The 13,628-nt window shown below is 37.5% G+C and overlaps 1 protein-coding gene across 2 annotated transcripts in view; it reads right to left on the bottom strand.

Moving 5' to 3' along the window:
* DGLUCY (D-glutamate cyclase) overlaps positions 1-13,628 on the bottom strand; it is a 43,802-nt gene that overhangs the window by 10,290 nt on the left and 19,884 nt on the right. For both annotated transcript variants that reach the window (XM_031066275.1, XM_031066274.1), the window contains exons 5-12: positions 12,195-12,348; positions 11,307-11,505; positions 9,556-9,706; positions 8,009-8,131; positions 5,594-5,785; positions 3,362-3,622; positions 2,794-2,893; positions 1,034-1,182 (exon numbers count right to left, since the gene is read on the bottom strand). In XM_031066275.1, coding sequence (XP_030922135.1) covers positions 1,034-1,182; positions 2,794-2,893; positions 3,362-3,622; positions 5,594-5,785; positions 8,009-8,131; positions 9,556-9,706; positions 11,307-11,505; positions 12,195-12,348 — 1,329 coding nt within the window. The remainder of the gene's footprint in view (positions 1-1,033; positions 1,183-2,793; positions 2,894-3,361; positions 3,623-5,593; positions 5,786-8,008; positions 8,132-9,555; positions 9,707-11,306; positions 11,506-12,194; positions 12,349-13,628) is intronic.

Here is a 13,628-nt window from a genome sequence, read left to right as displayed (position 1 = left end):
TGAAGTCCTCTGCTACACAGCTTTTAAATGATACCAATAGAGTGAAATCAGACTATGCATTATCTTCGCAGAAGCTCTCTAAATTCCATGGAAACATTTGAAAAACAACAAAATTGAGAAGGCAAAGTTCCCATGCTTTTGGTAATACTTAGGAGTGCATCCACAGCACTATAAGAAGAAAAAAAAGCTAAATCAGCAGATGTGTTCTGAAGTGACAGAAATCAGTGTGGCATGGGTACTTATTTCTAATTTTATTTTAATACCTACAGAGATTATATATCTCCAAAACTCTCATTTGGGCCACACATGGTAGCAGAATGTTGTACAGTGGTCTAATAGCATATCTTTTCCAAACCAGATAGAAATAAGTTTTCAAGAAAAAAAGTTTGCTGCCTAAAAAGAAGAGCAGCATGTTGACAAAAACATTCTCATTCAAAGTATTAGCAAAGGCCAATGTTATTTTGGTGGGAAGGACAAGGCATTCCTTTTAAGATTCTTACTGTACTCATGGATTTTGTTGGAGAAGGTGCTATTTTAATAGATGCAAATACGTAAACCCTGCTTAAAGGAATGTACTGCTAAAGACAATATAAACAAAGATTCCATCCAGACTGCTGTTTTAACTTAGGTGTAACAATCATAAAACCAATACTTTAAAAAGGAATGTTACCATCCAACAACCATTTATGTTCTATGTTGCCTTCAACACAAAAATTACAGAATAAAGTCACTATCAAAAACTGCACTTAGAGTGTATGTACATAGACTTATGTATAGGTAATACATCTGGGCTTGCTTTTTTTGCTTTTTTGTCCTTAAATAACTGTGAAATAATTTTTTTTTCTGTGAGAATCCTCCAAGAGAAACCTGTAATTTTTCTCCAGCAATGGTGTCTTCAAATCCAATCCCAACAAACAGCTGTAGCCTGAAAGCAGACACTCAGCACCTGCCTCCTGCTCCTCTTCAATAGCAGAAAAAGTTCCTGATCTGTGCTTCTCTTGCTTCTGAGAACATCACACAAACTCACACTTACCTGTTGTTGTGATTCCTGGAATGGTTTGTGCAGCTAAAAATAGTTCATCTATGGGATCCACGAGATGTTTAATGTTAACTTTCCTGGCATTGTAATAATTGCCATCAGCAGCCATCCCAGCACGCTCTATTGCTACCAGGTGATCAAATCTGGTTAGAGGTGAGTGAAAAAACAGAGGGAAGAAGTCAAAGTTGTGACTTTTACATGAAAAAATACTTCTGTTGGCTGCTTGTGCTTGGTTCTACTTTTTGACCATTTGGGATTCAAGGTAAAACTTGGACATTGTTTTGTTATTTCTGAGTGTAGTTGTCTAAGGGGTTTTTTCAAAGGGTAGTTTAGGGGTTTTTAATAGCTTTAGTGCAGCTCCCCCAAACCACATTTGCTACCAAGAAATGGAGAAGTTCCTGCAATTCTCCTAGCCAGCAATCCTTTGCCTCAGCCATCTGGCCTGGCTCTATTTCACATTAAAGCAGACAGTATCTTGTAAAATATTAGTCTCTGTTAGTGCATTCAAAGAAAGCAAAAAAGTGGAAAATTAATGATCATCTAAATCCTTCTTAGTGCAAATATATTCTCTGCCTAAAGTACACTGCTTGGCAAATATTCATCTGTTTCTAGTTAGGCAATGTTTGGATCTTTAGATTTGGAGGATTTATTTTCAAGTCCATGGCTGTTTTGGTGGTTATGAAAGTAGACAGATGTACAGCAGCTGTCCTACATTTTAAGTAGAACTATAGTACTCAGTTCTGTCACTGTATGTTAGAATTAAGTTATTTTGCTTCTGTTTCTCTGATTTAACTGTTAAGAGGTTACTAATTCTCCTGAATTACCTAATGTTCTTGCGGGTGGGTAATGATTCCAGAGACCTTTAGCAGGTTACTTGTCTACTTAAAAAAAATACTTACTTCAGCCTTTTGGGATGAAGGGACCAATTTAAATATAATATGCCTGTACTTTAATTAAGCATAGCTATAAAAGACATTTTTAAAACAACACATAAAAAATGAAGACAGTATCATGCATACTGTTACAGTACCCACTAACCTGTGGAAAGAAATGGGAATGCAGTAAGTTAATGAAGCAAATACCAAGGTGAAAGACCTTTTTATTAAAGAATGCAAACTGAGGGCAACTATATTAAAATACTTTACAAGGAAAGATCAATAAAAATGAGCAATGTATGCCTACTTCAAGGAAATATAAGTTGCATGCTAAGTAATGAAATGAGCATAGAGCTGCTTAGCAAATTCTCCAGTGCATTTACCCTAATCACACCATTACAAACACATGACATTTTATTAAGTCAGATCAGATTCCCTAGCTGTCAGACTAGAGCTAAAGCTCTAGAAAATGCACACATTCCACAGCACTTTCCTTAGGTCTTTCACTGACTTTGATATAATAATTTTTGATCTTCTCACAGATTTAAAAATTGGTAAAATAATATATAGTGTGTGTATATATATTTATACAGTAACAGCTGAAAATATTTTAGAAATTTTTTGAAGAAAAAGAACTATTGATATATGAAGAATTGTTTATTTTCTGTACTCCAGAAGTGCATAATTGCAGAGTAATGTGGAATACTGTACTATGTGTATGCTCCAATAACAGTGTTTGGCTTCAAAGTTTGTTCTGTGCTTTCAAAGTCTTAAGGATTTACTTGTAGCCATTGTGACTTCTTAGACCATGGTCCTTATTTTTATTATAATTTTGCATAGTAGAGGTGTGACCCATTCTCAAAACCAGAATGCACATACCTAGGTCTTCCAGCATTCCCATCCTCACACAAAAACATTAAAGCTGAATTGGCATTTTCTCTTTGATAACTCAATAGAGGGATGGGCTTCTTCAGGATTCCTACAGGAAAGCAAAATGAAATTCAGATACCACATATTTTTTTAATGTATCTTTGAGTAACTTTAAAAAAAAAGCAAGCAAAATTGCTAGAATAGTAAGAATTCAAGGTCTTTACACAGTTCTTCATGAGTTCCCTATATCCTTACTTTAATTTAAGCTTGTTTAGATGTAAATGCCGTTAAATGGGACCTTTAAGTAGAAAACAGGTCTACAAGAATAAGAACAGACATCCAGAATTTATCACAAGCAACTCATCCAGAATCAGTACTCAGCTATGTACACATTAACTTTCTGCCAGCTAGGTTAACAAAATATCATTGTAGCAATGATGAGCAGAGCTTAGAGGATGAATTCTCATTCATTCTCTGGGAAAAAAAAATGCCCTGGACTAAGTGACAGATTAAAACTGAAGTAAACCGTGGCTGAAATTAGCAGGATAAAAAACTGAAAAAAACCCATGTCTCTTACCTAGTTGAACAGCTTCTTCAACAATCTTTTTATTCAGCTCCATGGCTCTGTGATCTGTAACTATGGCGACCCGTTTCTCCAGGGCCTGCAGCATGGCAGCGATGGCCAGGGCCCCCGGGGGGCCGTCGTTCTCCTCGGGGGGCTGGTGGCTGTAGTGGGTGGGGAAGCCCGTGGTCAGCAGCACCGAGCCCGCCTGGGACATGGCCAGGCAGGCCCCCAGCAGCTCTCCGTGCCGCTGCAGGTGCCCGATTCCCCGCTCGCCTGGACGAGAGAGCAGTACACTTCAATGCATCACTCTCCTTTTGACGTTGCCCTCTGGGTGAAAGTACATACTTTAGTGACATTAAATGGGTTAAAAAATAAAAGAGAGAAACCTCTGGTCAAGGCAGGAATTGGGGTAATTTCCTCAGGAAACCTAAGAAGATCTAGGATATGAGTAATGAAGATAATGGGCTGGGCTTCCAGGTTAAGAATGTCAGCTTTTGAAAATTATTATACCTAGCTTTTCTAGCTTTTTCTGAGAGCTTATTGCATATTGTTTCCTTTCCTTAGGCCCTCTGTTTTCCTTTGACTGTCCTGCTAGACCATGTTCAGCTACTGAAGCTGGATTGCAACTCAAGCATCCCATCCCTTACAGAAGTTCTGATGCAGACTTCAGATGTATGAACTGATCCTTTGTCTCTATTTAACTCCATCCCCTCTGGGAAGAGCTAATTCCCAAATAAATTTCACTTAATGAAATTATTAACCTCAGAAGTGAGGTTTCAGAGACATTGTAAGTTTCCTGGGGATTTCATAAACTCAGTTAATACAGTGGTATCCAGGTGACTACTAGAAGTTCTTGTAACACTTCATGTAGCAGAGAACCACATTATCAGACCTTGAGAAATAGGTGAATATTAACAGAAGTCTCTTCTTGTGGGTCAGTCCCTAAATAGGCAACACTATTATCTGTGTATGGCTTTCATTGTTCAAACCCCTCCTATCCCATGTTCCTTCCCTGTCACTTGGAAAAAAGTTCACAGCTCAGTTCTTTCGGTTTGCTAGTACTCAAGAAAACCATGAGTGCCACATGATGGGCTTATAGAGGTAAGCCTTCACTGGTATTTTCCAGTCTCCTCACAGATTCATCCTTCTTGCTCCCATGATCCCCACATTTTCCTCTTTTTTTCCTCAATTTCCCCTTTGGCATTTCTCCCTCTGTTCCTCCTAAATAATACACAGGCAATACACAGATAATGGACAAAGAAAAAAGTTCAGAAAACTTAAAGTTAACATAAGCAGAATACAAGTCTCTGAGAAGTGGGGTATATTAACTGAGACAAAGTACTGTACTCTCCCTTAGAAATAAAATGAGCTAACTTTTAAGTTAGGAACTGTATTTCTGCAGAGCATGGCATCATGCCAAGCCAGCTCCAGAGAGTGGGAAAGGAGAGGCCTTGTGAGTAAAAATAAACAGACCCAAATGTATGCACACAGCCCAAACCCAGAGCTTGGGAGTGCTGGGTGTAAGCTGTTTTCCACTACTGCCTACAGAGGATTTCAGAAAATTTATGGCACACTGAGCTCAGACTTTACAGCAGCCAGAGGGGACTAGCTCAGTGTATATTTTAGGAATGGTTGCACTACTCACTGTGCCTTTACTTCCCTCCCTTCCTTGCACACACAGGCAGCCCCACCACTCAACCTTCTGTGGTGACCTGGTCACTTATGTCAGCAGAAATTAATATAATTCCTCTGTCAGAAAGTGGTGTCTGAAAAACACATGCAACTACTAGAATTCTCTGGTAGGACCACAGTAGGCATGAATGTATGTAAAGAAATGTGCTATTTACTCCACAGGGAACACCCATGTAGCTGTTACCGGCAAGCTGAGGCACTCTGTACTTCACATACCAATTTCAGTTTTACTCAGTAACAGTTCTTATTCCCTGTGGACTCTCCAGTCTGCTTCTGTGTACTTTGGGAGCACACAGTCATCAAGATCCGATACTCTAATCGTCCACAATGGATTAATTTGGCCAGACTCTGATATTAACTACAGTAACAGAAAATATAAGTAACAGAAAATATAAGAATATAGTTATATAAACTCACTGTATTCCATAAAATAGTCTTTAAATCTTCTTTAGATTCTTACCGTGTTCTTGAATTTAAAATATCTAAAAAGGCCAGATAGGTGGTATCTACCCCATAACAAATCCATTAAAGGGAGACAGGTTTTGTTTATACCTGGATCTATTCCAATGAGGGTCTCTAGAGTGTTTATCTTTTGGGCTGCTTCTGCTGACACAATGCTGAAATGCAGAGGATCTCGAGAGATGCAGTGGACCTGTGGGACTCCTCCTGAGGATCTGACTGTGCCTTTCTCTAGGTCGGTAATGAACGTGCAGTCAGGAGAATTGGTAAAAGCTAACGGAGCTCCTAAAATGAATGAAAAACTTCAGTTAAATGTTATTATTGCAATGTAACAAATTATAGGCATGATAAAATTTCAAAAAGCCACTTAATATAACAACAGAGTCCCTGCCTGATGACACTTACAAAAACAGGTGATATTTTAAATTACATTGGAGCAATTAATAGACTTTTAGAAAGAAATGTACACAGGTACATCTGAAATTTTTTTCACTTTTAAATAGCTCATGTGGGTTGAGATCAGTTTTTTCCACAATGTCCTCTTTGGTCTAAAATTGAGGCAACCTAAGAATGGAACTCTGGTACCCTCCCAAAAGGTCTGTTGTGATGGCATTTGTTTTCCCAAGCCACCATGACGTGTGATGGGGCCCTGGTCTCCTGGAGATGGCTGAACACCTGCCTGCCAATGGGAAGCAGTGAATTAATTCCCTATTTTGCTCTGTTTGCATGCATGGCTTTTGCTTTCCCTGGAAAACTGTCTTTATGTCAATGCATGAGTTTTCCAGTTTTTACTCTTCCAATTCTCTCCCTGATCCTTCTGGCTGGGGTTACACCATGACAATTTAAACTGGCAAGGAACAATGACAAAAGTGGACTAGTAAGTGTTAGCAAAGGAAAATACAAGTATCCTCTAAAACCCTGGAGAAAAATAAGCTTTTTCAGACCTGACAGCATAGTAGCTTCCTAAACTGAAAATATTTCCTGTCTTTATACTGGCTCCAAAAGCCTGAATCTAGGTAATACTTGATTTGGCAAAATTGGTATGTTGTTGGGTAAATCATAACTGGTATACTTAAACAAGCAAAACTTTCTTTGTTTGGAGGGTGAAAGTGAGAAGATATTTCTCTACTAAGTACAGATGTGCTTGGTTGGAGCTACATCTGTTGAGACTCTATGGCCAGCAGTTTAAAGCACCTGGGGAAACATGGTTGTTGAGGTTTACTATAGCTCACCAAGCACTCTGAGCAGACAGTTTTTTGTGACCAGGTAGCAGATTCATCTAAAGTATGGGTACTGGTGGTGTGGCAGATTTTACATGTCTTAGCTGAGAAAGTAGCACAGCAAAATAAAAACTATCCAAAAATTTCCTGGAACGCACTAATGACAACTGGTTTTAATATAGAAAATGGAGAAATAAACAAAAGTGAAAAGTCTGTTCCAGGCAAGGGCAGGATAGACAGCCACTTGTGCAACAGGCTGGAGAGACACTGGCAAATTTTTTCTCTCTTTTTCCTACAACAAGGATGCACAAGGAAGATGAATAGGTTTGCTGAAGAGCCCAGGAGAGAGTAGGATTTTCAGCATGGATTTGGGGCTGGAGAAAAGAGATTGTATGTAAGACAAAGAGCAAGAAGACTCTTCTTAGAGCTGAACATATTAGAGCAGGTGTTGGGAGAAGTTCAGATAAACATCTATAAGAAACCACAAGGATCCTGCAAGGAGAGAGGGACAAAGCAGATGACCTCCCAGGGTTCTTCCAAATATATTGTCTATGATTTTTAAGCTTCTTTTTCAGTAAGAATGAAAATAAGTATTTTGTTTCACACTAGTGACTTAGAGAAGTATATAATACTGCTACTATGGTTTTGTTGCATTTTCTTGCCCTTGGTGCTCACACATGCATAAATGACTGCACACAGTGCAGAAAAACTGTACAGAAGAAAAAGTTTCACTTATGTAAAATGTGTCACATTTACTTAATTTTGGAGAAAACTAAAAGCTCAACATTCTCCATGAGACACTTCAGAATCCTTTTCCATGTCAATCAATTTGCTAGCTCTTGACAACATTTTGGAAAGATTTCTGGCTTCTCTCTTTTTATTCCTTCTTTTTATTTTTTTCTTTTTCCTTTACTATTGCTTTACTTAAATGTAGTACAAAACAATATTTTAAAAGGAAGAAGCTTAAAAATTCATGCCTTTAAACTTCTTGTTTTTTATAATGCTAAAAAAGATGTTTTGATGCTGCCAGAGCTGTAGATTTAAACATTTAAAATACACAAAAGTGGTGAAATTTCTGTAAGAATTTTCTTTAAAGTAGACCTGTATTTCACAACAAAAACTCTCCTGCCAAAGGCTTTTTGTTGTTTGGGGTGTTTTTTATCTTCCCCTAAAACCAATCCTTCTAATCAGCCAATTGAGTATCCTTTTAAAAAAAGTAAAATAAAACAGAGAGAGAGAGAAAAGAGATTGAGGGATAATTTAAAGAGAGTCTCTAAGCAGCACATACGGCTGTTGATAATTGCTTCTACTCCTGTTACTCCTGAGGCCCAAAACACCGGAACGTCACCAGGGTGAAGGTGAACTGGATCTCCATAGTCTGGTTTAGAAAGATCTTGTATTCCCAGCAGACCTGGAATTGATCAAAAATGAAATCATGAGCTATTCTAATTAAGCAGTAATTCAGCAAAGCTGGGGGGTGGACCACAAACATCATTCAACGACACTGACTTAAGAGTTCAAGAGTGTAAAGTCCCCCTAAAGTGGGACATTTAGTTTGCCTTTGACTGCACATCCTCAGAGCCTGAGCTGACTTGATTTCCCTTTTTTTGTACTCAATAACACCAGTAAAAATGTATTTACCTTATTTCTGCAACAAAATGCAGTTTAGACATCTATGCTGAGTTTCCAAGATAATATAAATCTTCTGTATCAACAGAAGAACTCTATTCATAGCACTGGCAAACAAGAATAAATTATTTCAATGCAAAATGAGTTCTTTCTAGAACACATTTTCTACTGCGATAACTTCCTACATTCTTTAGCTAGAGCAATGATCAGTCTCTCTTTTCCTCTCTGTCTTAGATAAATACATCTCACTCTTAGCTGCCTTTCATTAAATTGTTTTTTGCTTTATTCTAACACCTACTTGTAATAATCTGGGTCATTCTAAGCACTTGCTATCTTCCCTTTGTTCTAAATTCTTCAGATGCTTTAATACACCAGTCTCTTTTCTGAAATTAGTTTATATAATCTGTATATATGTTAATTTACCCTTTTTAATGACTTATTACTAGTTTGTCAGGCTTAAGTAGTCAGATATGTTACTCAAGTACATTACTGGAGTGTTGTGTTAACCAATGACATCTCCTTCCATGGCCTGCAATGTGATCCTTCTGTGTTATGTAGCCCATGACTACCAAATTTCTGACAGCAGGTGGGAAATTGTTGCAATCTGTCTTCATATTACAGGTGTTTGTTTGGTTTTGTTCTTTTTCAAACAGCCTCCTCTCTTTTTTTTTTTCATTTTTGTTCAAACTATATTGTAAAAAAAATCTTGTCATATTTCTATTCATTTTGTCTTAAGTGTTGTTCTCGTATGCTATTTCAGTATTTTTTAAAATAATGCAGTATTTACTTTCACATTCAACCACTAAGACACAAGATGCCTCCACACATACTTCTCCCCATGCTGTCAGTCATTGCTATCCTGTTACTGGAATCTCTGACAGCAAGAAAGTATTCACATATAAATGAAACTGCACACATTTCAGAAAAATGTGATTACACTTCTTACCAAAACCACCCCTGCCAGATAACTTATCCACATCTGACAACTATCTTTTATCTAAGAAATCTGTGTGTTCAGCTCACTCAAAACCTTCTTTTTTCTTTTTTTCTTTCTTCCTTTCTCCTTTTATATTCAGGTTTGTGACCATTAGAAAGAATTAAAACAGATTAAGCTGTGCAGGTATTTCAGTCCGACCACTTCCCATGCTTTCCCCCTCACTTGTATACAGTCAGGTGCATGCAGAATGAGAAATGAAAAGCACTGACCAGGGTCACCTATGTGAATTGGTGCTCCATGGGCTTCTTTTAATCCAGACGTTGCTAGCACAGCTGCTCCCAACTTGCTTTCAGGAATAGGTCTCATTATGACTACCAAGTTGCAGTGAAACATAGAAATGCTGTTGCAAGGCACAGATGTCTGGCAGTTCAAAAGAATCCACTGTTAGCAGGAATATTGAACAACACTTCTAAAATGTCAGAATACATAAAAGTAAATCTTTGTGCTGCACTTGAGTTTAGAAAGGCTACATTCTAACACTCATTTTAAATCCTTTTGAAAAAAAATTCTTGGGATACTGTATTTTTTTCCTTTAAGATTCCATCATTTAGCTGCATCATATAGATCACTAAAATTTTCAACTTAATGCATTCCTTGTTTTGGTGCACGCAGCAAGATGAGCTCAGTATGTTGAATATTGTCTGAAAACAATGGTGTGTCCCCCCTAGAGAAGGCGAAAAAGCTAATAGAAAATTATGGCACACCTAAAAATCTACTTAGTCTGACTCTACCCTCTGTAGTTGAATACAGAGCCCAGTAACATGGCAGGGTCAGCAACTGCTGATGGCAGTACCCTCTCATACAGAAGCTGCATGACAGTTCCATACATACAAATAGTTTATGCCTCTACAAAGGCTCTATGGAATTCATCATCCTCACCAACTGGGAGGCTGAGGCACCTTTTCTATTTAGAAAGAAAGCAGGTCAGCTTTTTAGGAAAAAATGTCAGATTTCTGAGTTGCAGTTAACATAAACAAGACATCCAGAGAGCTGGAGCTGTCGAGAAAATGTTCATTTAAAGCCTTTATAATGATAATAATAATCACACCTGTCACTGAAGAAACACACTGTGCAGTTCTTCACAGCATTAATGTGCTATAAACTATAAAATTTTCCTAATTCTGAAATTCTAGAAGCAGATACATAGTTGTATTTTTTTTCTTTAAGCTTGGTAGAAGGACTCATGTAGGAGATACGCTTGCACCTCTATTTTGACCAGGAGCGTAGCATAGACTGTGTAATGATAACACTGAAAACAACATAACCTTTCTCCAGTAGCACAGCAGCTGAGCTAAATGAAAAAGGCATGTAGATGCATGCTTCAATGTTCTTAGCATTAAAGGGTTTATTTACTGGAGACAGAATTATTCTAAGACTTCTGTCACCATTAAAATGTACACCACAAACTTTTTGAGCACAGTCATAATTTTCAGTGCTATGGTATACACCTCAAGTCTTTGGGAACATCTTGTGGCCGAGAGGGCTGGGTTTGTAGTAAATGTGCAGTTTAAAGGCTCTATTGTCACTGGAAAAATCCAGAATGTGGCTGTCATGCAGAAGAAACCACTATTGTCATGGTTCATAAAAGGAAGACTCCAACTGCAAAGAGGGGCTGGTATGGAGAGCAGGACACACATAAAGACATGGTCAGAACAGTGCATGGATCACTGGGTGAAACAGAGAGGGCAAACCAGAACAGAATCCACATGAAATGGCTGCCACAGGAAACAGGGAAAGCTTTGTCACGAAAAATGAATAAAAAAGGAGATTGGCCTTACACCGAACTGAGGCTGGGAATATTTTACTCTGTATTTTCAGCACTAGCACATGCCTTAAGTTACTGTGCAGGTAGAGAAAAAAAGTTCTGATTTGAACAATAGGTATATGCACCTAATGTGAATATGGGCAAAACTCACAGGCAAATTAACAACGAAGATTATGTGTGTGTGCATATACTTACTTTGTACATGCTTGCATTACATTTTTGCTCAACGTTTCTGATAGGAATGCCAGCTTTTTGGATTGCTTTTTGAGAAGAGAAGCTGCAGCCTAAATAAAAAGTCACCATGTCCTTGAGTTGTTCAGAATACTCCTTAAGGCTTTTCAGTGATCCAGTACAAGCTCCATGCTCATATTTTCTGTACTGTAGGCAGTCAGTTCTAGTGAAATAAGAAGTTATCACAGCTTTGTCACACTTTTTAAAAACAAGGTGAATTGGTTGAATTGACATAAACCCAGTGTGAAACCACATGATACAGCCTGCTTTATCCATTTTGTTCTTTCTGACTAATAATGAAACAAACACAGGCAAAACCCCCAGAACATCTTATTCTGCACAAAACCAAGCTGGCAGACAGAATGTTAGAGTTTGAGATTTTTTAGGTTTTATAGGAAGAGGCCCCTTATGCATATCTTGTCTCAGGCTTTCAAAAATTAGGGAGCTGGTTTAAACCTTGCTTTTAGTGTTTACCATAGGAGTACATATTTCAAATTTCAGAGACTCTACAAGTATCATGAAGACACCATGACCATGTTTCTAGTAAATAAAACAAATATAAAACCCTATTACGGAATTCTGCAGGGTCAGACTGCAAAATATTTTAAAATTACACAAATTTTCACCTTTGGATTAGAGAAATAACTTGTAATACTGACAATTATCATAACATGTGGCTCAAGAACAAGATAATCAGGCTGTTATACATGGTTTTCACTCAAAGGTATAACTCCAAGAAAAGAACATTGTTCAAAATCTTCAACAATGTAATCAGGCTGTTTCCTCAAATCCTCCCAATCACCACCAGCATGCACTTCAGAATATTGGCCAGCAGAGTTGGTCTGTAGTTACCTGATATCAGAATCACTTCTCAGGGAAGGACATTTCCAGTCACCTGGTTGACTTCTGTACAGCAGTGGCAGGGGTCCATCGTTTGCATGGCAGAACTTCTCAAAGTCATCAGCCAGGGACTTGTGCAAAATCACAATATTGGCCTGTTTATAGCCTTAAATTGTGGAAGGTATAGGAATGGCTGGTTATTAATTTAGCTTTTTATTTGTGAAACAATGACTTTTCTGTATGAATTTCTTTAGATGGTTTGTAAGAATCACCTGAAGGAAATTGTTGATTCAGAACTCTGTAATTAGATCAAACTCTTGAAATTATTTAAAAACATAGCTAGGCCTACTCTGTATGTGAAGTCATTCACAGCTAAAACAGTTGGCAGACATGGGTAGTAGCAGAATATGAAGACACCATAATTAAGAAACATTTCTATTCATTTATATATAAACATAATTTCCTTTCTAACTGGGGACATTAGCATACAGGAATATGTTTATTAGCAAATGTTAACTCAGACCCAAAGAAAGGCTTTCACACACCACACTTTCACAATTATTTTTCACCACACCAAGATATAAATCAATCCAAAAGTAAACTCCTGGTATCTTGATATTCATAGCACATTCTTTAAAATTCCTTGGCTAGGGAATTTTAATGTGGGCTGCAATTAAACAGATATGATTACAGCTCAGGAATAAACTCTTGACTGTCCACTGAATCTCAGTAATTTCTAATTAAAGTTCTGATTTAACTTCTTATTAAAAAAAACCAAACTAAAACAGAACTGCTACACTTTCTTCACTTGGAAACAACTTTGATTTTAAAGGTTCTTTACTACTATGAAATAGCTTCTAAAGACATTTTTTCTTTCTAAGAACTTTCTAAAGACATTTTTAAAATGAGTACCACTGAAGAAAGGTCCCATTGAGCAAAAATTTATTTTCTTAACAGTAGTAGTTAATACCAATGCCATTTAAACTCTCCTGCATGGAAATATCAACTGTTCAAATAATGGGGGGAAATCTGGAGTACAACTGGTCTGGGGTGTATAAACCCAGCAATTAACAATCCCTAAATTCTCTACCCATTCTTTCTTGAAGAGTTATTACTGTCTGATATCAGGCAGGTGAGTAGGAGGCTGCACAGAAGCACTCACTTTCTTAAATACTGCAGTAGTCTGTCTTCAAAGAGGCAATAATTTAGTTGAAATCAATGAGCTGCCTTCAAAGGCTGTAGAAAATGAGCCAAATCTTACTCTTGACTAAAGCTAACAAAGACATCCAAAGAGCATTCTATTCCTGATGGAAAAATACAAAGCAAAGGCTGAGGTAAGCATGCATTTGCATACTGAATTTGTCCACAAACTGCTCTCTTGGGAGTAGTCAGCACAAAAATTCATTTTATTACTAGCAAAAGTTACTAAATACAGAACGAGATTCT

The sequence above is a fragment of the Geospiza fortis genome, unplaced genomic scaffold (genome assembly GCF_000277835.1).
Source record: "Geospiza fortis unplaced genomic scaffold, GeoFor_1.0 scaffold23, whole genome shotgun sequence".
NCBI classification, from domain to species: Eukaryota; Metazoa; Chordata; class Aves; order Passeriformes; family Thraupidae; genus Geospiza; species Geospiza fortis.
This window is presented reverse-complemented; position numbering and strand designations above follow the sequence as displayed.